The sequence below is a fragment of the Linepithema humile genome, chromosome 2 (genome assembly GCF_040581485.1).
Source record: "Linepithema humile isolate Giens D197 chromosome 2, Lhum_UNIL_v1.0, whole genome shotgun sequence".
Taxonomy (NCBI): Eukaryota; Metazoa; Arthropoda; class Insecta; order Hymenoptera; family Formicidae; genus Linepithema; species Linepithema humile.
Genome location: NC_090129.1, coordinates 14,524,148 through 14,551,123, shown reverse-complemented (window position 1 = coordinate 14,551,123; position 26,976 = coordinate 14,524,148). Strand labels below are relative to the sequence as shown.

Below are 26,976 nucleotides of genomic sequence, written 5' to 3'. Positions count from 1 at the left end.
ATAATAAAAGTATGCTTGTTTTTGCTCTATATGCTGTATAAATAAAGATATTAAAGTCTAAAGTCGAAATGTCATGAAAACTATGAAAATTATTTCAGTCGTCTGGGATGTACTTTATAAATTCTTGCCGATAGATGGCTAGTATCTCAGATGTACACATATCGGCATGTATCACCGGCAACGCATGCGCAAGCCATGTACATGCGAAGCGCGGAGCTCACATGTACAATGTGACTTGCGCATATATGCGGTAATCCTTCCATTCCTGCTGCTGCTGCTGTTTGTGTATCAAATCTGACCACACAGCGGTATACGTGTGTGAAGTAAAATATATGTAATACTCCTACATTGCTGATTGTGCTTGAGAGTTTCGAAAAATATTACGGTGCGGATGATATTTGTTTCTCACTCTAGAGCAGACTCTGTGCGTTGTGCGCAAGCGTTGTACCTATACATATATCCCGTACGCAGGCTACAGACGTCGCGCACGTGCAGAACGGCCAAATCGTGGTAATATAATGTAATATTTGCTAGTTTCTATTTTTCATTGTCCTTATTGTCAGTATAAATTGTGAACATGTTAAAAATAATTATATGTAGTATATTGTTTTTAAATAACTAATCAAATGAATAATACGTACTAACATATTTAATTAATTATCTAACTCATGTACTCAATGTATTTGAATATCGTTTTTGAATGCCACTTATAAATTGCAAATTTAATTTAACTATGTAATACGAGTTTGTAATTCTATTTATAACAACTATAATTAAATTATTTATTAAACTGAAAGAGATGATAATAGGTCAGGGCCTAATAGAGACTAAATGAAATAGATAATTATAAACGTTGTAATATATACAGGGTGTCCCATTTAACTTGAGACAACTAAATATTTTGAAAAATAAGCACTGTACGAAAAAATGTCCCAAATAAACTTTAATATTATCAAGGGGGACGTCTGCCTGTGTAAAAATTAACCTGCCGCCACCGCCCCTTGGAGGTGGGGCGGGTGGCAACTTTGAAATTTCAAATGGACCCCCATTTTTTATTGCAGATTCGAATTCCTTGGAAAAAAATACGTAAGTTTTGTCCGAGACATTTTTTCGAATCGTGATAGATGGCGCTGTAATCAGTGAAAATTAGTTTTTGTCATTTTCTCTCACCATCGGGGTGCTTTATTTCGGTGAGTCCCCTCGCCTCTCACTATTCAATTACAATAAATGCTCGAAATGATGACTTTCCATTTCGATGCATTTATTAACTCGAGCTTGGAATGCTTGTACACATGTAGAAAGTGTGTCTGGCGTTATTTGTGCGCAAGCATATCTAATACGTTCCACCATGTTTTCTCGAGTATTTGGTACTTTTGTATACACTTTTTCTTTAAGGTAACATAAAATTATTTCAACTTTCAAAATTATTTTAAAATTATTTCAACTTTCTTCTCTAAAGATAAATAATCCATTATTTATTTGCTGACATAAAGAACGCGTCCGTAAAAAAACAAGTAGCTAGCGTACGTATTACTGAAATTTACTTGACTTGAAATTTAAAGAATCCAGTTATTGAAGAATTGTTCTGACTTAATTTCTTTCATTTATTTTGTTTCTCCTTTTCAGTATTTTTAGTATTTCAGAAATTTACTACATATGTAGATGCCTCATAGTTTTGGTACGCTAGCTACTTGTTTTTTTACGGATGCGTTCTTTATTTCAGCAAATAAATAATGGATTATTTATCTTTAGAGAAGAAAGTTAAAATAATTTTGAAAGTTGAAATAATTTTATGTTACCTTAAAGAAAAAGTGTATACAAAAGTACCAAATACTCGAGAAAACATGGTGGAACGTATTAGATATGCTTGCGCACAAATAACGCCAGATACACTTTCTACATGTGTACAAGCATTCCAAGTTCGAGTTAATAAATGCATCGAAATGGAAGTCATCATTTCGAGCATTTATTGTAATTGAATAGTGAGAGGCGAGGGGATTCACCGAAATAAAGCACCCCGATGGTGAGAGAAAATGGCAAAAACTAATTTTCACTGATTACAGCGCCATCTATCACGATTCGAAAAAATGTCTTGGACAAAACTTACGTATTTTTTTCCAAGGAATCCGAATCTGTAATAAAAAATGGAGGTTCCTATTTGAAATTTCAAAGTTGCCACCCGCCCCACCCCCAAGGGGCGGTGGGGGCGGGTTAATTTTTATACAGCCAGACGTCCCCCTTGATAATATTAAAAGTTTATTTGGGACATTTTTTCGTACAATGCTTATTTTTCGAAATATTTAGTTGTCTCAAGTTAAATGGGACACCCTGCATAGAGAAGAAAATGATTGGATTGAAGCTGATGATGCTTCAATTAGAAAAACACAATGGCCTAGAAACAATATGATACTTATAGAATGTTGTATTTCTGTAACTTAATTAATTAAAGAGGACCGTCGTATGCTGTATACTGAAAGTACGACTGGGGTGATAATGGGCCGTCTTTAGAAAAATCTAACTAATATTTCATTATTTTAGCTTTAAAAAACAGTCGTATATATATCATTAAAAAAAAAATATCTATCAATTACCTTTTTTTAAAAAAAAAGGTAAAATAAAGGTGCCAAGTACACGCTCTTGTCACAATCAAAACAAATTACTAAAAAAAAAGAAATAATATCTCAAAAAATAACCTTTTCAAAAAAAAAAGGTAAAGAAAAAGGCGCCAAGTACACGCTCTTGTCACAACCAAAACAAAACAGTATTGTTTTACATTTAAAAAAAATTGCCGTATATATTAAACCTATCAAAAAACCAGTCGTATATATTACCCTTTCAAAAAAAGCTGTCGTACATATTAAAACCTTTCAACAAGTAATGCTATTGTGTATATTAAAACTATAAAAAAATATGATATCAGGAAATGACGCCAAGTGGGATTAAAGAACTATGAAAAAAGTTGTACACTATTTCTATAAAACTCTTCTATAAAACTTTTGTACATAAAGCTGTCGTATATATTAAATAAAAAATCTAAAAAAATGCTGTCGTACATATATTATTATATTGCATACTATATTTCACCATATTTTACATATACTATACTATATGTATTATATATATTATTACATATACTATACGATATATATTATTTATAATATTACATATACTATATATATTATAAAAAATTAAACTCATAAATAAAAAAAATTAAAAAAATATTAAAAAAACAAAAATATTTTAGCAAAAAAAATTTTAAAATATTTAAAAAATTTAATTAAAATAAAAAAATATTTATTAAAAAACGCAAAAAAACTTGGCGTTGCTACACCTCAAAATATTATAAAGCAAAAAAATTAGTAATAATATAACAATTGACGATTAATTGACATAATGTAATAAGTTGACATCATGTAAGTTAACATGTAGTTTACTGTAGCAACGCCAAGTTTTTTTGCGTTTTTTAATAAATATTTTTTTATTTTAATTAAATTTTTTTAATATTTTAAAATTTTTTTTGCTAAAATATTTTTATTTTTTAAATATTTTTTTTATTTTTTTTATTTATTAGTTTAATTTTTTATAATATATATAGTATATGTAATATTATAAATAATATATATCGTATAGTATATGTAATAATATATATAATACATATAGTATAGTATATGTAAAATATGGTGAAATATAGTATGCAATATAATAATATATGTACGACAGCATTTTTTTAGATTTTTTATTTAATATATACGACAGCTTTATGTACAAAAGTTTTATAGAAGAGTTTTATAGAAATAGTGTACAACTTTTTTCATAGTTCTTTAATCCCACTTGGCGTCATTTCCTGATATCATATTTTTTTATAGTTTTAATATACACAACAGCATTACTTGTTAAAAGGTTTTAATATGTACGACAGCTTTTTTTGAAAGGGTAATATATACGACTGGTTTTTTGATAGGTTTAATATATACGGCAATTTTTTTTAAATGTAAAATATATATTACTGTTACCTTTCTTCATTTTCTTCTTGTTAGTTCTCTTCTCTTAGTATAGGCTCTATTTTTCCACATGTATTTCTACAAAACAATTCATGTGTTATAAAATGTCATAAAATATTTTATCATTATTATATCATAAAATATGTTATCATTATTATATCATAAAATATTTCATCATTATATAAAAAAAGCTAATAATATATTTAGATTTTATTTACTGATATCTCTCCTCTTGTTCAACTACCTTTTCTTCTTTTTCTTGCAATTCTTCTATTTGTGTTTCTTTTTTTACCGCAGGTTGTATTGCAGCTTCTGCTTCTGTATTTAAAAAAAAAATAATACATTAAAAATTTTTTAATTTTATATTTTTTATAAGAAATTCAAAAAATAGCTTATTTTTTTATATTGTCTTTAATTAATTAAATTATTACTATAACTCTTTAATATTTTAATAATATATCAAATACTATATATATATATATTATAAAACTAATATACTTTTAACAACAAATAATAAAAGTTATACATAAAAATTAATTCAAAAACTTACCCCAAAAATATAGTTGGTACAGCATCTGGATGTAAACAAACTGTGGTCTTTCTAATAAACCATTTTTCTTCAAAATGCAGGTGGCATAGTCTACAATTGTTATACGCATAACTTAGACCTTTTTGTTCTAAATCCAGTCTGTTAGCTGCTTTTATCCATTGCAACCACCTGTATATACATATAATAATAATAATTTGTTAATATAAAAAGAAACGTATATAAATTGACAAACTTGTAAAAACAATTTTTAAAACTTTATGTATAATATTTTTATAAGATATATGTGATTAAAAAAATACATTTTTTACAAATAATAAATAAAAGAATACCTGTCATGTTCCTTTGGAAATCTAAAAAAATGTTTTTCCACATTGACATTCATACATTTAAATACAGCGCACCACTGCTTTCCTTTTTTGTTCATTTTAAAAAATAATAATTATTTTTTAGAAAACACGAACAACAGCAACATCTGAAACAAAGCTAAGATCAAAATGCTCCTACAAGAAAATAGAAAATCTATATAAATATTTATATATAGGTTAACTATTTTTTCTAAGGATAATGCTTTTATCAGCTTTCACTATCTTAGTAATGTCACTAAAATCACTTGCACTTCCACTACTTTACTTTTACTACACAACACAACACTATTTTTGATCGCTTGCTTTTTTTAACTCTGCATTTAAATATCTTGCCAGTAAGAATATACAAATATTTGTACGGCCTTTCAATGCTGAGAAAGAGTAACAGAGAGAGAGCGTAACGAAGAAAGAGGAAGTGAGAGAAAAGTTCAGATGGCGGTACTGGATTTACTCGCTGACTTCGCGCATGCGCACTTATTTTGGGCTTCACAAATTTCCGAGAGTTGCGCTACTGTATATACTGTGGTATCGTCTTCGAAGACGGGGGTACTCGGTGATAGAGAAGTGGGAATGCGTCTTTGATCGCGAAATGATGGAAAATAGATGGGAAATGCGCGAATTTTTACAGAATCACCCGATGATAGAAATTGAGCCGCTCAACCCGCGCGATGCGTTCTATGGTGGACGTACGGGGAACATCGTGACGCGGTACAAGATTACGGGTACGGAGAAGATACGTTACGTGGATGTGTGTTCTCTGTACCCGTACGTACTGAAGACCGGGGTTTTCCCGATCGGACATCCCACGGTGTACGTCGCGGAAGAATGCTCGACTCTAATTGGCATAGGTCCGTGTTACAATTTTGATTCCGTCGAAGGTCTTGTACGTTGCAGGGTACTCCCTCCGAGCGATCTCTTTCACCCCGTATTACCCTATCGCGTACGTGGAAAGTTGCTATTCGCGTTGTGTCGCAGTTGTTGCGAAACATTTTCACACGATGAATGTACCCACGAGCTGTCCGAGCGAGAATTCGAGGATACGTGGGTATTGCTTGAATTGCGCAAAACCATCGACAAAGGTTATCTCGTAACGAGGGTTTGTGAGATTTGGCAATACACCACAGCTCGCTACGATCCCGATACACAGCAGGGTGGATTATTCACGGAATATATAAACACATTTTTAAAATTGAAACAAGAAGCCAGCGGATGGCCGAGCGAGTGTGAGGATGACGTGTCTAAAGAACAATATTTTCGCGACTACGAGAAAACCAAGGGTGTCGTTCTCGATAAGCAAAACATCGCGAAAAATTCTGGTTTGCGCTCGGTCGCAAAGCTATGTTTAAATTCTTTTTGGGGAAAATTTGGTCAACGATCCAACCTGCCGAATACCGAGATCGTAAAAACTCAACAGCGTTTAGCGAGTTTATTCACGAGTCCTCAGCATGAGATAATCGAAATATTACCCATAAACGAGGAAGTGATATATGTTTCGTGGCGACTGCGAGAAGAGCTGGACGTACCCTCGCCTCTTACCAACGTAGTTATAGCGGCTTTCATGACGGCACAGGCGCGTCTTGTATTATATGAATATTTAGATAAATTGGATTGTCGCGTTTTATATTACGATACCGATTCGTGTATTTACGTGAGCAGCGGTGTCTCCGATGAATACAAAGTACGTAAAGGTAATTTCTTAGGCAATATAACGGACGAACTCGAGAGCTATGGTCGCGGTAGCTATATCGAGGCGTTTGTATCGGGTGGTTCGAAATTTTACGCATACGTGGTTCGCACAGCGGAAGGGCAAACGCGAGAAGTTTGCAAAGTAAAGGGCATAACTCTAAATTTCGAAAACTCACGCTTAGTTAATTTTAATAGTATTAGGGAATTATAATTACGTAAAGAGCGAGAAGGTCAAGAGGAGGAGAAGGAAGGGACGGAGTCGGCAACGGTAGAATCACGTTCGATAAATCTACGTTTCAGAGCAATTCGACGTACAGCCTTTCACGAAATAATAACACGCGACGAAGTGAAAGCTTGCACACCCGTGTTGCTAAAACGTAGATTTCTCGTCGTTGTTCCGTCCCTTATGGATATTTATCCGAACGCTAATTGTTATTTCACGATACAGTTCCTTCGCTCTATTTTATCATCTAAATAATTGCACGCACGTTTTCCCCATCTATGTAAGTTTATAAATTTTTTGTAAAAAGTAAATAAAAATTGTGTTGTAAAAATAGAATAAGAATAGGCTAAAAAAATGATAAAATTATAGAAAAAAGTCATGTAAAGATTTAAGAAATAATAAAATTGTTTATATTTTGTATCGTTTTTGCCTTGTGTTTATATTCTAAAAAAATAATTCTTCAATGATTTTTCTCCAAGTTTATTTTCCCCTTTCTCTCTCTCTCTCTCTCCCCACATACATTCACGTAAAGCGACTATTTTTGCCCAATTCTTTCCGTGGAAAGCAACTTTTCATCGTGGGGGAGTATCATAAGCTCATGAACTCACTCTCCCGCGCGCGCAGGCGCTGACGCGAGCAATTCCGCTTGTTCATCATTTACGCTTGTCCAGCTTCTCCGGTCCGAATCAGCTCGTAAAAGACCACCGCGAAGTACGCTGGCGCGCGCGCATCTCCGCCGCGGAGTGCCCCCTGCCGCGAGGGTAAGCTTACTTCATCGTACCGTTGCACGGCTTTTTTTATGTTAGTGAAGACACGAGCGGTGTTCATTTCACAAGATGGACGTACGCTGGAAACATCCCTGGACGGCTATTGTCAGCGGTCCCACCGGCTGTGGTAAAACGATCTTTGTAGAATCCTTTCTCAAATATTTACCCGAAATGGCCGATGTTTCTTTTGAAAGAGTCTTATTTTATTACGCCGAATGGCAAGACGCATATCGTCAACTACAATACATGTTTGCGAAAACAGAAGAGAAAGTGGGAGGACATGGAAGAGGGGAGGGTAAAATAAAGAGAAATATAATCGAGTTTCGCGAAGGGCTACCGCAAACGGACGATTATTCTAGCGATCCTCTCGCACCAAAATTGGTGATAATCGACGATCTTATGAGAGAATCATCCTCGTGCGACGTAATCGTGGATCTTTTTACAAAGGGTAGTCATCATAAGAATCTCAGTGTTATACTCATCACGCAAAATCTATTTCACCAGGGGCGCGGGCAGCGCGACATATCTCTTAATTCTAACTACATAGTCATCTTCAAGAACCCGCGCGATCGCGCTCAAATTCGCCATCTCGTGCGACAGGTGTACCCCGATGACCCAAAGTTTCTAGAAGAAGCATACTTTGACGCAACCTCGCGCCCTCACGAATATTTATTACTCGATCTGAAACAATCGACTCCGGACAAATATTCATTTCGGACAAGCATCTTTCCCGACGATGCGTTGCATTACGTCTACGTACCGTGCAGATCATTCTCAAGCGTATAAAAATTATGTACTAGCGCTCGCGTGACGTCAGTTGCGAGAGACTTTTACACGATGAAAGAAACGGTAGCAGCGTCAGACAGTGCAACGAAAACCGTTAGACGTTCGATCGGAAAGAGAAACGTTTGTCTTCTAGAGGTGTGTCATCTGAACAAAAATCAACGCATCTCTTTCCTGTGAACCGCGGATGAAAAATTTATTTGCTGTATTTGCGAATGCGTTTTCAACACACTCAATGGTAACGTTGCGCTCGAACGACGCGAAAAAAATCGTCTGAGCAAATACAAAACGGCGCTGCGTCGTATCGCGTCAAAGCGTGGAAATTGGAAAAATAAAAGAAAGCTATTGGTACAACGAGGTGGATTCTTATCCTATATCATTGTTCCTTTATTAGAGGCCTTATTTTCGCGAATTATAGACAGGGCGACGGATTAAAACACAAGAGAGAAAATAATATTGAACGTTATGGAAAGGGCGAAAAAAATGGTTTTAATTTCTACGGAAAATCTCGAGAGAATGCAGCGTCAATTACATCAACCGCAGCCGACTACCGACGGTGTACCTCTGGTGGAAAACACATCGGAGAACAACGAAAGCGCTAATAATAATAATTCCGTGCGAACTCCCGGGACCCCTTTATCCAGACTCGATGCGGAGTTGAGTCAAATTCTTAATTCACCCTATCCGAAGGACGAAGCCGAGAGATGGAAGATGTACAAAGAGGTTCTTTGGCGATATCTTCACTTTGTACGAGTAGCACGAGGACGACGAAATCAAGAGGACGACACGCGTAACGCCGAGAAAGAAGAAGAAAAAGACGAAAATGCGTTGGACACACGTGAAGGAGTACCGGTGCACGATCTCACGGGCTCATTCGCTCCGGACTCTAGTCGTACGAAAAGCCTCCCGAAAGAACACGACACAAGTCTCGAGGTGATGAAAAGCGTCAGAAGAATAGTGGAAAGCGTACCGAAATCTTACCGTGCCAAAGCTCGCTTACTAACAAAACACCTGCTCGATAAAACATCGTCGAGTAGAGTTAGCTGGGATGAGCATGGAGTCGTGACTATAGACGGTAACGTCGTAAAAGATTTAAATAACTCAGACCTGATAAACGAGGCGATGTGCGATAGAAAAACCGTGAAAGCCGTGGAAAGAGTTCAATTCGCGCGGTTATTTCGCGACTTGAACATTCCCTCCACACTAGTGAAAAATAAAAAATTATTAGCAGCCGGTTCTTCGCAAAATATTGCGAAACTTAGCGGTCCTACGGCGAGTTCCACTCCTAAGAGAAACACGGATTCTCCGATAGCGAGACGCCTGCTCGATTGGAATAAATTGGAATGACGGGTTTTCTTGAAAAATTGTACTATGATCTCGCGCATTATGCTGGTTATTCGGCTGTCGATAATCTGTTTCACGCGGCGAATTTATCCCGTAACAATGTCGTGCGATGGCTCGAAGCGCAAGACGCGTATACACTGCATCGTCCATTGCGACGGAAATTTCCACGAATGCATTACAACGTAACGAATATCGACGATCTGTGGGAGGCTGATTTGATCGAACTCCGAAATCTCAAAAGTTACAACGACGGATATGCGTATTTACTCGTGATTATCGATGTACTTAGTAAATACTTAGTAAATCTGGGTAGAACCATTGCACGACAAGACGAGTAATTCCGTAATGGGAGCTTTCCAGTGCGTGCTCTCGAGAAGTAACGGTCGCGTGCCCGTATACCTACAAACGAACAAGGGTAAAGAATTTGTCGGGCGACCGCTACAAAAGCTTTTGGAAGAAAATGACATTTGCTTTCGCGTAGCCCGCAATGCGGATGTCAAAGCCGCCATCGTCGAGCGCTTCAACAGAACGTTGAAAGAACGAATGTGGCGTTATTTTACGCATAAAAATACACGACGCTACATCGATGTTTTGCAGAATATCGTAAACGCCTATAATCATACCCGTCATTCGAGCACTAGAATGCAACCGTATGTCGTTACGAGAGAAAATGCACGTATCGCGCGTGAAAATATAACGCGTCAATAGAGGAGCGACGACGACAAAGCGAACGAGAAACGTCGAAAGGCTAAATACCACGTCGGTAATCTCGTTTGTATCAGTAGAGCAAAAGTCGTCTTCGAGAAAGGATACGAGACACAGTGGAGCGAGGAGATATTTCGAATTCACCGTATACTCGATTGGCGAAAACCACGTGTGTACGAACTGAGCGATTTAGCGGGAGAAGTCATAGACGGCATTTTTTACGAACAAGAATTGACTCGGGTTGAGAAAAACTTGCAGAAGGAGGAGTTTATCGTCGATTGTGTGATAAGAAGTCGGGATCGCGGTAATAATAAACAGGTGCTGGTTAGCTGGCGTGGTTATCCCAGCAAGTTTGATTCTTGGATCCCTGCTTCGAGTTTAACCCCGCTTGTTCGAAATGAGGACGGATCAATTTCTCTTGATTCTTCCCAGCAATAGTAGTATGCGCTATTTTCCGGACAATGCAACCACTTCCTTCATTACAGAATTACCCCATCCTATACACTTACACGGCGAATGGGAAGTCGCGCTTAACGAGATCCAATTTCCCACTACTTTTTTACACATAAATCACGGTGAAAATGTCATTAGATTCGTCGATATTGAAAATGGTCGCGAGACGAGGAAAGACGGGACGACGTTAACGTCGACGCAAGGAGTAATACCGAATGGTATTTACAAAAATATCGAGGAACTTATCTCCGCTATTAATTCGGCGTACAAAAATGCGAATTCGCATATTAATTTGACACTAGAAAACGCTAGTGGTGGTAAAATCTTGTTCGAGATTACATGCGATGAAAATAAATGCAATCTGATTCATCATATGAACGTTTCCGATAATCTTCTACGAATACTCGGTTGCGGTGGGGCCCTAACGACTAGTGAAATCGCATTCTATACCACACTTACTGCAACTAATCCTAATTCCAAAGATATTTTTACAGCGCTTTTTATTAAACTCGGGTTTAAAAGGGAACAAGGAGGGCGCGCTGGAAATTTCTATACTCTCGAATCGCACGGATTGCTGCGCGGTATTCCCGATAAACTCTTTGTTTATTGTGATATTTGTGAACCTTATATAACCGGCGATGTGCAAACTCCACTTCTTCGAATAGTACCGATCGAGCTGCAACATTACGGTCATTATTATGCGTACGGAGCGAATCAAGTGAAACATTTCTCTGTTCCGCATTATATATCATTACGACAAACGTATTTCCGTAGGATTGAAATAGATATAAAAGATCAATTCGGAAAAAAAATACCATTCCAATCGGGAACGCTGACGGTGACGTTGCACTTTAGACGTTTCTAGTAAGAAAAAATCAGTCGGAAAAGCAGCACGCTATGACTAGACCGGAGGACCACGAATATTACGATATACAAAACGGAGGTCGGAGTGGAGGAATCACACGAGTTTTCGTCGGAGCACCCTATCAACGAAGACACGGAATCGGTAGTTTTCTCGGAGGATTATTCAGGAGGGTGCTTCCTTATCTGAGTAAAGGTGTACGAGCGGTTGGTAAAGAAGCTTTACGCGCCGGCATTAACGTGATGGAGGATGTCGAAAATAATACTTTGTTCAAAGAGGCGGTCAAATCTCGTCTCAAGGAATCGAGTGAAAATCTCAAAAAAAAAGCCCAAGAAAAAATAACTAGCTTGATGAAGAGTATAGGTTATAAAGTATCAGCGAAAACAGCTGCGCTTCAGTTTCCTTTCTTCAGTCACGAAAAACGCATCGCGGTTCCTAAGCGTCGTCGTCCTCATCGTCAGACGAGCAAAAAGAAATCGTCGAAAAATAGCAGCGTGCGAAGGAAAATCACGAAGAAAAAAAAGACAACGAAGAAAAAGAAAATTCGCACAGCGGCTAGAAAGACCAACAGCAAAAAGCCATCCGGCACCACGAGGCGTCGTCGAGTCAAGAAACGCAGTGTAGCCGACATATTTTCTTAATCAATGCGTGAATTAGGAATTTACGGAGCATGTCTTTTCTTCATACACATTCAAACGAGTGTTTAAAAAGTGAACTCGATCTCTTTTCTTTACCACTCACACAAACCAGCATCGAGAGTTCGCAATGGATTTATTACAAACCCGTAACGTCGCTCGCGGACGACGCGCCTATAGAATTTGTCATACCCGGTCATAAGGAAGATTATCTAGATTTCACGCATACCATGCTGAGTCTTCGCGTACGCGTAGAATCTTCCCCCCTAGCAGGAGACGGTACCGCCGTTGGCACCCCCAAATTCAAAGTAGGCCCTGTAAATCATTTACTGCATTCCATGTTCAACCAAATCGACATATATTTTAATCAAAAACTCGTGTCGCCCCCAAACAACGCTTACGCGTATCGGGCTTACATCGAGGCGTTATTAAATTATTTTTCACCCGCAAAAAACTCCCATCTGGCCTGCTGTCTGTGGGACACGAATACCCCAGGTTTAATGGACGCACTTCTAGAGTCGCAAACTCCAAATCAGGCTCTCGTGAGACGCTCGCGTTACATTCGAGACGAACAGGCGCTAGATCTTATAGGTCATCTTCACTGCGACGTTTTCAATCAGGATAAATTCTTAATCAACGGGGTGGAAGTTAGAATGAGGCTCGTTCGCTCGAAAGAGTTGTTTTGCCTTATGGAATCTAATTCACTGTCAAAAATACGCCTTCTAGACGCTAGTCTGCTCGTTGAAGAGCAAAGATAAGCCCTGGTGTGTTACTCTCGCATGCGAGAATGTTGAGTAAAACCACCGCCAAATATCCTCTCACAAAAGTCGAGGTTAAAATATTTACGATTCACGCTGGACTCGTAGGGGAATCGATAGATAATATAATACTCGGACAACTGCCAAAACGTGTAATAGTCGGTTTTGTCGATAACAGAGCGTTTAATGGTGATAGAAAACTGAATCCGTTTAATTTCAAAAACTACGGTATAAATTTCTTTTCTCTGTATGCCGATGGTATGCAAATTCCCAGTAGACCGTTACAACCAAACTTCTCGAAAGACAAAGGCCTTTACGTCGAAGCCTACCACACGCTCTTCTCGGGAACCGGCATTCACTTCTTGAACAAAAGAAATTCTATAAGTAGAGAGGATTATGCCCAGGGCTACACTCTTTTTGCTTTTGATCTTACCCCCGACTTGTCCGCTCATTGCGCCGGACATTGGAATCTCGTGAAACATGGTAGTTTGCGCTTAGAAGTGAAATTTGAAAAGGCGCTTACCGCAACCGTTAATTGTATCGTTTACGCAGAGTTCGATAACATTCTAGAAATAGACTTCTCTCGACAAGTTATCGTCGATAACCGTTTTGCCGGTTAGACTTTTATAACGCCAAACCCCCACCTCCCACCACTACTACTACACACATTTTTCCCTCACGCCTGTTTTCGTAAATGGCGTGTGAAGCAGCGGAAAGAGATTCAGTCCTGTTCGAGACACGAACGTCGTCGCTTCGTTTGAAAATAAAGAGTGAGTACTTGGACATAACTATGGATATAGTCATTGATATACAGGGTTTCCGCGATGCCGCCGAGAAGTTTATTCCGAAAAAAGTAGCTGTCGTTGCGATTAACTCACCAATCATCGGACACTGGATTATGACGCCTCCCTATCCCTTTGACGATTTACCCGATAAATCGAGACGAAAAAACAACTGGCTTTCGCGAAATTATCACGGAATCGAGTGGTTCGATGGTGAAACCGATCTTAAATGTTTCGTAATACAACTACGAGAAATAACACGTCGAGCGCGCTACATCTATAGCAGGGGGCAGGAAAAGGCACGCTATCTGCGGCGTCTACTTTCTAATAACGTATATAATCTAGAAGGAACTCCGGCATTTAAAAATTTACCAGAAGTCAAAGAGAGCGGACATCGGTGCTCTCACCACGGCTTTCGATTTTGCTCTACAGACAAATTTCTTTGCGCGTTACGCAACGCTTGCAAATTGAAACGCTGGATAGTCACTCAAAACACTAGCAGCGAGTGTAGCATCGTTTCGAGCTGCGATGATCTTTCTCATGAGAATTGGAGCGTAAGCGAAAAAACCGACAGTGCTGTTTTTATGAAAAAGAATAAAAATCTTGATATAATTTACAATATCGAAGCGTGGCGTAACGCTACGGAAGAAGAAGAAGAGACGGAAGAAGAAGAGAAGAATCAATCACTTTATTACATTGCAAAAGACACACCGTACGTAAAGAAAGAAGAATATCCTACCGATAGCAACGCTTAACAAACCATCCCCGTTAACACGCAATCATTCGAGAACGTCTACTCTATGCGTAAGGAGGTAAACCCCTGCGACTCTACTATACAAATAATTCCTTGCATGCGAGCACCGTCTTGTTACGCGACAAATGAATTCGTTGGAAATCTTACACGCGTTGCATCGTCTCAATGTCAGATATGCGGGAGTCTATCCTGCCGACAGACTACCGAGGATGTGGACGAGGTCGACAGCCATTGTCGCTAATACAGACGAACATGACCGCCCCGGAAGACACTGGATCGCCTTTTACATCGACGAGCATGGTACCGGCACATATTTCGATAGTTACGGAATCCCGCCACACTCGGATCAACGATTTCATCTGCGACTTCGACGAAATTCCACCACGTATCGATAGAACACCGAGCAGCTACAAGGATTTTTTTCGCAAACATGCGGTCAATATTGCTGCGTGTTTCTTTACTATTTGTCTCTTGGTTACAGCCTTCAACAATTTCTTCGTCTTTTCACCGATGATTATAACCAAAACGACAGACTGATAGTATGCTTATATCGCAAAATTTTTTTTGCAAAAAGAATGAACAAACGAAACTACGTACTAGTTGTAATATGTAGTACTTGTTGTAATATTCAACGATGTATTTTTAAAAATTTTAAATAAAACATTTTTTTAATATATTTAACATTTCTTGATGCGCGCTTTAAAATAATATTTTTAGAATGTATTCAGTAAGTCGAATAAAATATTTTTATATTTTGACTGTAATATTCAATTATGTGCTCTTAAAAAAATTCCAAATAAACGATTTTGTATTCCATTTCTTGCGTTTGTTGCCTTACCTTTTTCGCATGTCCCTGCACGCTCCACTCGCCATCGTCAATCCTTACAGCACGCGAAAACGGGTGGCTGACGCTCACCCCGTTCACGCAATATCGCGCGCGCGGCCCCTTAACTATCACACCAAATATCAAACTAAAAGTCGCATGATCAATCGTCGCTGCGACGTCATTCTTTTGATCGCTATACGTGCCAGAGAGGTACCTCATATAGACGCGGTCCCAGTATAAATGCGCCTCTTCCCTTCGCATACTAGAGGCGACTGTGTGACGTCGTTTGTTTACATGCTCCATACCTGCCAGAGAGTCCGGGGTACCTCATATAGACGTGGTCCCAGCATATATACATCCCTTCCCTACCAGGTCCCATAGTCATAAATACGACACTACAACTTACTTCAATAGATCTATAGGTAGCCCAGCAGACTAGGAGCAGGACTAGAAACCCTGCGTTCCAGGTTCGAACCCAGCTTGGAGTTTCTCAATTCGGAAAAATAAAAATTTCCGCCATCTTGTCAACAGCCGCCATCTTGTAGACGTCCGCCATGTTGGACCCACTGCCGCCATCTTTTCCTCCTCCCCTCCCTGTGACGTCATTTATTTTGACGCCAGACCAAATGAAGGTCAGTGGGTCAAATATGGGGTAGGTGTTGGGGGTTTGTTGTGACGCCCCATACCTGTCATATACTACTGTTAAAACTATATGCACAAACTCAAGAAGAAATCTTGCAATACACAAAATAAAATTAACTGGAAATGATAAATATTGTTAGAACTAATTTTTTAGTATACATAGAACAGAAATATTAAACAAATATAATAGAATGGCATCGAGAGCCGTCGCAGGATGTTAGTGCTACATTTTTAATTTATTTTCATAAAGAATTATTTAATAAATTAGTCTACAAGAGACAGTTAAATTGTACACCGATCTCACATCGAGATAACTAATGTGTACGAAATTATAAGTATATTGTTCTCATATCGAGAAACATTAACTTACATATAGGAATTATTGGAGAGAAAGGAAGAGAGAAAAAATATCGCGTAAGATACAGGTCGGTCTTGCGCTGCGCGTGAACTTGGCGCGAGACACTACCGTGTCTCTTGATATATGTATGTTACATGCAGGGTTGGGAAGTAACGCGTTACTTGTAACGTCGTTATTATTACTTTTTTTTGGTAATTGTAACGGTAACGGCGTTATAAATTTTTTTTGTAACGAAAAAAGTAACTTTGTTACATTTTTCGGTAACAAGTAACGAATTTAACAGTTATTTTTATTGTTACATTTTTCAAATTTACTCTACATATATCTACGAATTTATAAAAAAACTAACAATAAGAAAACTTTTTAATTTATATTTACAGCATCTAAAAATTTTTAAGAAAGCTGGTTTACAACTTATTAAAAATTTTTCTTATTTAAAATATCTTATTATCAAAATTATTACTTTTATTATATATTATTAATATTATTACACTTTATATTAATAGCGATATCATTATTAAAATTATATCATTTTTTTTACTTTAATAAAAAATAATGTTCAAAAATTTTTAATGTTTACTGTAAATTTGTAGTGTTTAATTTAATCTTGTATTAGAAAAATTGTGCATAAAATTTGTATTATGCATAAAAAAAGTAACGGAAATTGTAACAATTCGTTATTTTTTGAGTAACGACAACGGTAATGAGTTCCTTTTTAAAATTGGTAACGAGTAACGATAACGAGTTACTTTTTAGAAAAAAGAACGGTAACGGTAACGAGTTACTTTTATAAAGTAACTTTCCCAATCTTGGTTACATGTATATACGTGGAATGTACACGAGGTATATTCTATGTATATACAGGCAGCGATCTCGTTCGAATATACATTGTATGTATATCCATACGATATCCTATGTATATCCATAAATGTATCTACCTCAGCGTATATCGTATGTATATACGTTTGATGTATATACATGAAATGTACACGAGGTATATTCTACTTTTTTTAAAAAGGTAATTTGTTGAAACTTTTTTGTAAGGTAAAATACACAACAACTTTTTTGTAAGGTTTACGTGTTTATATATACAACAACTTTTTTTGGGAGGTTTGCGTGTATACAACAACTTTTTTTTGGTATACAATAACTTTTTTTGGAAGGTTTGCGTGTATACAACAACTTTTTTTTGGAAGATTTGCGTGCACTTGGCGTCTTTTCTTTACCTTTTTTTAAAAAGGTAATTTGTTGATATAAAATATACAACTTTTTTGTAAGGTTTGCGTGTTTATATATACAACAACTTTTTTTGGAAGGTTTGCGTGTATACAACTTTTTTTTGGAAGGTTTGCGTGTACTTGGCGCCTTTTTTTTACCTTTTTTTAAAAAGGTAATTTGTTGATTAATGGATATCATTTCTTTTTTTCAGTAAAAATATTACTAAATATATAAACTTTATATTGATATTTCAGAGTGAAATAACAAAACAATTGTGAAATAATTATTAGATTTTACTAAAGAGTCCCACCACCACCCCCGTCATATAAAACGGTCCTCTTTGATTAATGTTGTAATAATACAAAGTTATATATAATTATGTAAATATAAAACAAATCGTTTCTAGGCCATTGTATTTGTCTAATTAAGCGTCATTGGCTTAACTTTCTTTATTTTCTTTTTTTTTACATATATTTGATTATCCATAAAGATTTTCGTCATCAGAACATATTTTAATAAAATATTTGATTATATATGACAATTCTTTTTACCATTTATTATCAAAAGATATGATCAAATAATACCACCAATTACTTATCAATTTTCTGTAAGAAAATGATACAGATATCTTTAGCGCCTCTAGGCCATTGTCTTTTTCTAATTTGCGCATCGTCAGCTTCAATCCAAGTATTAGACATTTCTTCTCTACATATACTTGTGTAATGACCATTTTCGATACATGATCCATGATGGAATATAGCACTCATAACTTTGTAGAATTGTCCAGCAATATTTATTTTAGTTGTTGGGATAGCACGTAAAGTAAACTTATCTGTTTTTGTTGATATACCGTCTTGAATTGCTATTAAATGCATGACAATTATATCTCCGGTTAATATTAATTCACTTTTACATAATATGTCATTTCCTGTACAATTTTCACATGATTCGTTGTGTAATTGTTGACACCAACGAGAAAATGTTACATTTAATAATTCATTAAGATCAAAACTTTTTTTCTTCCGTTTATTAACAGGAATTGAAAGAAGGATATTTTTATTAACAATAGTCGTCGTATTATGACAATTTTTACATCGTTTAATGGAAGTGACTTGATGCTCAACTAAATTTTTTATATAATCGTATTTCGTGCAAAGAGCTATAAGAAATTCACATGCATCTCGTTTAACATTTTTGGAGAAAAATTCTCCTAAACTTTGTCGTATTACATATGTATTCAAGTTAGGCAGTTTGTTTTCATATTGATTTATTAAAATACCTAAAATACTTAATTTATCATACTCAAATATTAGTTTTCTAATAACATTTAAATGTAAAAAGCATTGCAATACTGCATTTGCATAACACGAACCCTTATCTATATTTTGAAAACCATGCGTGACCCAAGTAATATTTTTTCGAACTTTTTTATGTGATTCTTGAACAGAACTAATTATTTTGGGTTGTACCCATAAAATATCTTTTATTTTATGATACTTTTCTTTTGAAACAGAAATTATATCTGTTTTGGGTTTGTGTATTCGTTTTAATCGATTATATTCAACAATAGCTTCTTCACTAGCTTCTATAGATGAAGGGTCAAAATTGATCAAATGCAATCCATCTGAAGATGTTACTCGTGACAATGCAACATAAACTTGGCCGTGACTAAATACAGAATTACCTATGTCCATAATAGCATTCTGCAAACTCAGGCCTTGGCTTTTATGAACAGTAATTCCGTAACTTAAACACAATGGAAATTGTTTTCGAATGACATATGCTTTCTCCATCACCGCAAATTTGACATTTACTCTTTCAATTAAATATTCTAAACCTGATGGCAAAAGAAGCTTAATTTTTTCTATATAACCGTTAGAAATATCTTGTACAACTGAAATGACTTTAGCAATTGTACCATTAACAAGACCCAAACTAGCATCAATATTACGCCTTATCATAACTTTTGCCCCAATTTTTATAACAATTTGTTTCGAAAGCCCAGCTGTTTTAGAATTATCATCATCATTATTTTCCAACACTTTTAATATTTTCTTTTTTATATATAGAATACATTCGATTGTATCTTCAGCAATTAATAATATTTCTTTCGAAGCAATACGACTTAACATTGCAGCATTCAAAACGTCACACATGTGACAAGTGGGCAATAAACAAACGGTATCTGATGGCAAATTGTTAATAAAATTACATAATTCATTTAATCTAGATTCGAAGGAATCTTCTGTAAAAGATATTTTCCTATTTTCCAAAATTTCATAATCAGACTTTGTTAATAAACCAATACGAATTCTTGACAATAATTCACGATAAGACTCATCTTCTTGCTGGCGCATATTAATTGTCAACTCATCGTAATCAAATAATGTAGTCCACAAATTTACAGTCTGTAGGCAACCGATATATTTGTTAACTTTTTCATTTGACAAATCTTTAAAGACAGAATCTTCATGTACAGGAGGCAATTGAAGCAAATCTCCAAACAAAAGAATATGCCTTTTACCAAACCAGCCATCATCACAATCACTTGAATCAAATATTTCAGACAATCGAAGATGTATGTACATTAAAGTCAAATTAGATATCATTGATACTTCATCGATTATAAAAAGAATAACATCTTTAAGTTCCGCTCGTAAAAGTTTTAACACATGATCAGACAATCGTTTATATTTAGGAGTATTACCATGTTCAACAGGTAATTGAAGCAATCTATGAACTGTCAAACCGTCTATATTAAACGCTGCTATGCCAGTAGGTGCTGCTACAGCAGTATCTTTTTTGAGATTTTGTTTTATCCAGCACTTAACAGTTTTAATTAAATAACTTTTTCCAGTACCACCTTCTCCACTAACATATAATCGCAATATTGATTTATCTGACTCTATAATAGTAATAACTCTATCGAATACTCTTTTTTGATCTATATTTAATTTCGCAATCATTTCTGATACATCAATATCTTTAATATTTTTATCATCGAGATCCTTAAAATCTTGCATCGCTTCACCAGCTTCTATATTTTGAACACCTATTGGATTGTCAGGATCATCTTGCGACTCATGTTTTTGTACTTCATCTAAATGTTGCTGCACTAACTCTTTAGCATTTTCAAATGCTTTTTGCAATTCTTCTAGTTTTTCGTAATATTGTAATGCTTCTGTTAAATGTAGTTTTACCTTGTGAAATGATTCTGCATAAGTATCACATCCATTTCTAAGCTCTTCTAATTCTCTCCACGGTTCGAACAGAAGTAATAACGCAAAGAAATACTTTTCCGGTTGTGTATTAACATTATATCTATAATGATTAATAAGATATTCACGCTGTCGTCGTCTAAGATATCCATTTTTAAATTTATAGAATTCAACAAACTTATTTTGTGGTTTGATTTTTGTAATATCATACCATTTTGCAAACTCATAAAGAGACATACATTCTAATTCTTTTGGTCTCTGTGGATAGTGGTTATCTATCAAAGATTCACAAAATATATCTGTCGATTGATCATCAAGTACTTCAATCTCTTTACGAGTTTTCAATTTTCTACATCTTATTCGATTAACATCTAACCATCTAATAGTTGTATTTGGATCAGTTCCATATAAAGCAATACCCAGTAATGTATCAGCAGCTTCAAGAGCTCCACATTCTCTATTACTCGTGAATCGCAAGGCAATACTCCAAAGATAGCTCATCAATGATTTATTCGTATTATTTTTAGTATTAATAATAGTATCAGACAACTCACATTTTCCCGCTTTATTCATATATTTAGTAATGTACCAGGTAAGCAGTGACGACTTTTCGCCAATAAATTGTATATCCATATTTCCTTCCCATGCAGTAAGAAGAACAGGATTATAATCATTTATATTACTTTCATCTTCAGTTCGCGGAAGATCATAAAGCCTGCTTCTATGTTTTAATTGCTTTCTACCTGCTATGGCAGTTGTGACATCTCTTATACTTAACGTCTCAGTGACAGGACGAGGAAATCCAAAACGACATCTCCGAACAACTTTACGTCCAACTTTTTTAGAACGGAGACAGTAATCATTATGTTTGTGTCGTTGATGCGTATTAACACGTCTGTACAATAATGGTGAAATATTTTTATCTGGCATTTTACAGCTTATATATTGTAAAATAAATTTGGAAACTTCTTCAATAGAAGATTCACCAAGAATTGGAGCATTTTTTATCCAAATTAATAAATGAAAATGTTGTATGCCTCTACCTTGGTATTCTCGTCGCCAAAAATAATGAGTGACTTCTCCGATCGGATGATCTTTGGAACAAATAAAGTCAAGCATCGCACGAAACGTATTATCGAGAAATCTCGATGTTGACACAGGATCTCTAGCAACAAGTACACTGGTGCATGCCAAAGAATCGCACCATCCATTTACTTCACGAATATATTCACCTAACTCTTCCCATAACCATTCAGCGGGACTTAATGTTAGAAACCATGTTGCAGGTCCATAATGTTGTGTCATACAATTTAAATTATTTCGCGGTTTACTCCAGAATTGTTCCGTTTTCCTTAGTGTCGAAAATATTGTGGTTAAATCGGATTCTAACAATTCTTTGGACATTGCTTCTAAATATTCCGCAGCCGTATAACGAACTTGTGGATTAGTTACATTCATCTTATGAAAAATTCCATGATTTAATTGACGGATATTCGTATTATTTAACAAAAAGAATAGGTATTGTTGATTTAATCTATACTGTGGATGTTTAGACATCAAACGACATTTAACAAATTCATGATCATGAAGCTTGACCTGCCTAGTTTCGTGCTGTCCATTAATACCAAAAGAATATAAATCTGGAAAACATAACAAATCCAAACATTTCTCACGATTATCCAAAGGTAAATCATAGACTTTTAACATTTGATATAAAGCTGTTGCAGTTTTATTTGTTCTCTTTTCATATAATGGATATATAGTATATTGCTCATAATAACCATCATTTTCATCATTAATAACCTGAGTTAGCATTGCCTCATGCTGATTGAATGCAGCATCTCCAAGATTTTTTGTTCCCTGTATTTCGGTTTCTAAATTATTACTTAATGACACATGCTCCTCATCCAATACATCTTTTGCAACATTTTCATCCTCTTGCATCTGGAATTCCAGATTATTTAATTTTTCCAAAGATAATTCATTATGACTATTTGGTAATATTATTTCAGAATACAAAGGATTATTATTCTTTAACCATATTAATGCATCAAATACTTTTTTAACATTTACCATCTCTTCCCATATAATTTTTGATTTTGTGGGAATACCTCTGACTAAGATATATAATTCATGATTAATATTTATCGCATCGGTATTAGAACATAATTTGTTTAATGTCTCTTGTATAGGAAGTGGTAAATGAAATGTTCTACCTTTAACTTTTTGTATCATTTGCCTTTCAGGTAATTTTTTGTTCATAACAGTTGTCATTTTAACAACAGTTTGAAATGCTTTAGCTCTCTGTATAAGAATCTTTTCAAATGTATTAAGAGATGATATTACTTCAGGCACATTATTTGTAAAAAGATTATTCAAAATGCAATACGCAGGCATTAAACCTTGACAAAATTTTTGTTTACAATAAATACATATATATTGTGCATTAATTTGTTGTTTCTTCACATGTACCATTAAATCTTTCCAAACTGGATTATCTATTTTTGCTTTAATGATTTCAGAAACATTTTTTTTATAACAAAGCTTTTCGCATGATACACAAGCATAACGCGGTGTATCCATTAGACGTTTTTTCAAGGCTTTAAACGCATTCTTATACTTAAAAAAGATATCATCATCACTTATAATTGCATCGGTTTGTTGATGTTTGTATATATCTGCTTTCTCTTGTGCAGCAATAACAGTTTTATTTAATGCTTCCAAATCAGCACAATTTAATGCTTCATCTAAATTCAACATTTTTTGATACAAATTTATAAGTTGATAAATCAAACGCCTTATATTTCTCACTTTCGGAAAATGGGGCGATAACAATAGAATTGGTAGGAACATCGCTCCACAAATAGTGAAATTAATATAGCAACTCTGTGCATGACCAAGTTTCGTATTTGATGTTTTTACTGTACATGTACGAATACTTTCTATCAATCTAGGAACATTCTTTACAGTACATGTACTAACAGTTTCAAGAAATTTTTCATATCGTTCAATCAAAACTGGATTGTCAATTTTACATGAGGTACTGCACGACCACGATTTTTTTGCTAGTGCTGTTATCAAAGGTAACACATTTACAATTTGCCCTTCCATGTTCATTACTAAAGATTCTTCCAAAATTGCATTACGATATGTAGACTCTACAAAATAATTTTCAGATGATGCTGTGTGTCTAGATATCCCACATAACACATCTAATTTTTCATTAATTCCACAACACTTATCAACAAGAGTCAAGCATACTTCTGATTTCTTTTTAAGTACAGCTAATATATTATACATCTTGCGAATATAACCGTTCCTAATATGTATACACCAACGTATTATTTTCTCGGCTTCTAATTGTTTTTCGATCTGACCTGTAATATTTAATTTATTTGAAATATTTTTAATAATTATTGTCAAAGAAGTATGAAGTTTTATTGTTGAATTCTGACACCGAAAATTTTTATATTTTTTAATAATTTTATTTGCAACATTGCATTTATTTATTACAAATTTGCTTTTATTCTCTTTTCTTCTTTCTTCTCTTTTCTTCTCGTAATATTGTCTGTTACAACATTTACGCTCTAATATTTTTTGTTTACTTTGTTCGTTTTGCATAACTATAGCACAACGTTTGCGTTTTTGTGCGCGTTGTCTTACAAAATCTATTCGTCTTCTTTTTTTAGCGCAATTATTTTCTAAATCTGTATATCGTTTCCGTTTTAGAGTACAAATGTTTTCTACATTTTCTTTATATGGAAACTTTTCTTTTTGATTTTTATGTTTATTTTCATTTTTCTTACTTAAATCGTTTTTAAATTCACGATTCTTTTGCAATCGATTAACTTTTTGTTGTTCTGCCTTATTCTGATATATGATACGTTTACGATTTGCTTCAACTTCTCTTCCTCTTATTATCGCTAATGGAAGCACTTTTTGAGGAACACCATATTTAGAATCCTGAGGGAAATGCTCAATCACATTAGATTCAAAAATTTTCATTAAATGCGAACGCATTAAACTGTGGTTATATCTCACTTTTTCGGGTTTAATATTAAATAACAATGAAATTGCAAAAGCTATTGCAAAAACACCACAATCGTAATCATTCGGTTGACTTTGCACAGTAGGAAATCTAACAGGCCGTTTATCAAAAGGATAAGTTGGAAATAATCGTCTTAAAAATTGTTCATGATCTTTGTGCAACTTTTTTATGTTTAACGAATCATAGATAAATAAGTTTTTTCTATCATAATGACTATATATCCAATGTTTATTTGAGCTATATAATATCTGTATATGTTTCTTATGTTCTGATACAGGTTGTATTTCATGAAGAAGATTTAATTTCCACGTTTCAATAGGTTTATAATCAGAACAATTTGTTAAAAGTTGTGCAAAATAATCCATATGTGCATCGTCTAACATGTCGTTTCGAGCAATAATATTTTTCTGATCTTTAAATTCATGATTTTTTTGTAATAATTGCTTTGCTTTTACTTGCTCTGTCTTATTCTGACGTATGATACGTTTACGATTTGCATCAACTTCTCTTCCTCTTATTATCGCTAATGGAAGCACTTTTTGAGGAACACCATATTTAGAATCCTGAGGGAAATGCTCAATCACATTAGATTCAAAAATTTTCATTAAATGCGAACGCATTAAATTATGGTCATATCTCACTTTTTCAAGTTTAATATTAAATAACAATGAAATCGCAAAAGCTATTGCAAAAACACCGCAATCATCACCATTTGGTTGACTTTGTACAATAGGAAATTTAATACGCCGCTCATGAAAAGGATAAATTGGAAATAATCGTTTTAAAAACTTGTCATGATCACTGTGCAACTTTTTCAAATTTAATGAATCATAGATAAATAAGTTTTTTTTATCATAATAACTACATACCCAATGATTATTTGAGCTAAATAATATCTGTATATGTTTCTTATTTTCTGGTACAGATTCTATGTTATCAGGAAAATACAATTTCCACGATCCTTCAGGTCTATAATCAGAGCAATTTTTTAAAAGTTGATTAAAATGATCCATATGTTCATCATTTAACCAGTGACCTTGAACAATAATATTTTTCTGATCTGGTTTCAACGCCATCTGTTTTTCTGTTTCTTTAGACATTTTTGTCTTATTAAAATAAATATATATATTATTTTCTATTATATATCTTTATAGGCGCACAGCAGCCTTTTTTTATAGGCGCACAGCAGCCTTTTTTTATAGGCGCACAGCAGCCTTTTTTTATAGGCGCACAGCAGCCTTTTTTTACAGGCGCACAGCAGCCTTTTTTACAGGCGCACAGCAGCCTTTTCTTGCAGGCGCACAGCAGCCTTTTTTTGCAGGCGCACAGCAGCCTTTTTTACAGGCGCACAGCAGCCTTTTCTTGCAGGCGCACAGCAGCCTTTTCTTGCAGGCGCACAGCAGCCTTTTTTGCAGGCGCACAGCAGCCTTGTATCGGCGCACAGCAGCCTTTATTAAAATAAAATAAAAAATATACTTTACCAAAATCCTTGAAACACCTTGATCCTCCAGGCACCTAAACCCTCCAAGAGTCCTATAAAATAAAAATATTTAACAGAAATAAATACACACCTTGGTGATTATACAATTGACATAAACCACTTAATATAATTATTTAAATAAAAATCTTACCTTCTTCCAAATCTGATTTTTTTATCACTGCAATAATAAAAATAATATAATAAAATATTAACTAATTATAATAAAATTAACTAATAAATACGTTATTAGATTTGAACATACCTCTATAAGTGTACTGCTGTTTCCTCTTCTTCCAAATTTTATTATTATCACTGTAAAAATCAGATTCTTTTATTACTGCAATCATTAATTTGATATAATAACTAAGAATTATGTATAAATACAAACAATCAAAATAGAAAAAATCGTGCATCGTTGTTTGTCAACTATTAATATTAATACATTATTATTAATTTTACACATACCTCGAAGTGCGTTAATATACAGCTTATTCTTCTTTTTCTCTTATTCTCTTATA

The 26,976-nt window shown here is 34.9% G+C and overlaps 3 protein-coding genes across 3 annotated transcripts; 2 read left to right on the top strand and 1 right to left on the bottom strand.

Annotated features, from left to right (window-relative positions):
- Positions 1 to 5,505: 5,505 nt before the first annotated feature.
- On the top strand, positions 5,506 to 6,813 carry LOC136997871 (uncharacterized). Its single transcript, XM_067349269.1, has one exon. The coding sequence runs from the start codon at positions 5,506 to 5,508 to the stop codon at positions 6,811 to 6,813; it is 1,308 nt and encodes a 435-aa protein (XP_067205370.1).
- Positions 6,814 to 12,409: 5,596 nt separating this feature from the next.
- Positions 12,410 to 13,132, top strand: LOC136997870 (uncharacterized). The gene has a single exon (XM_067349267.1). The coding sequence runs from the start codon at positions 12,410 to 12,412 to the stop codon at positions 13,130 to 13,132; it is 723 nt and encodes a 240-aa protein (XP_067205368.1).
- A 5,145-nt stretch (positions 13,133 to 18,277) lies between these two features.
- Positions 18,278 to 26,831, bottom strand: LOC136997779 (uncharacterized). Its single transcript, XM_067349054.1, has one exon. It carries the CDS (start codon positions 26,076 to 26,078, stop codon positions 18,303 to 18,305), a length of 7,776 nt encoding a protein of 2,591 aa, XP_067205155.1. The 5' UTR covers positions 26,079 to 26,831; the 3' UTR covers positions 18,278 to 18,302.
- Positions 26,832 to 26,976: the final 145 nt, after the last annotated feature.

Coding starts and splice junctions, on each gene's coding strand:
- LOC136997871 (XM_067349269.1), top strand. CDS start 5,506: ATGATGGAAAATAGATGGGAAATGCGCGAATTTTTACAGAATCACCCG.
- LOC136997870 (XM_067349267.1), top strand. CDS start 12,410: ATGTCTTTTCTTCATACACATTCAAACGAGTGTTTAAAAAGTGAACTC.
- LOC136997779 (XM_067349054.1), bottom strand. CDS start 26,078: ATGTCTAAAGAAACAGAAAAACAGATGGCGTTGAAACCAGATCAGAAA.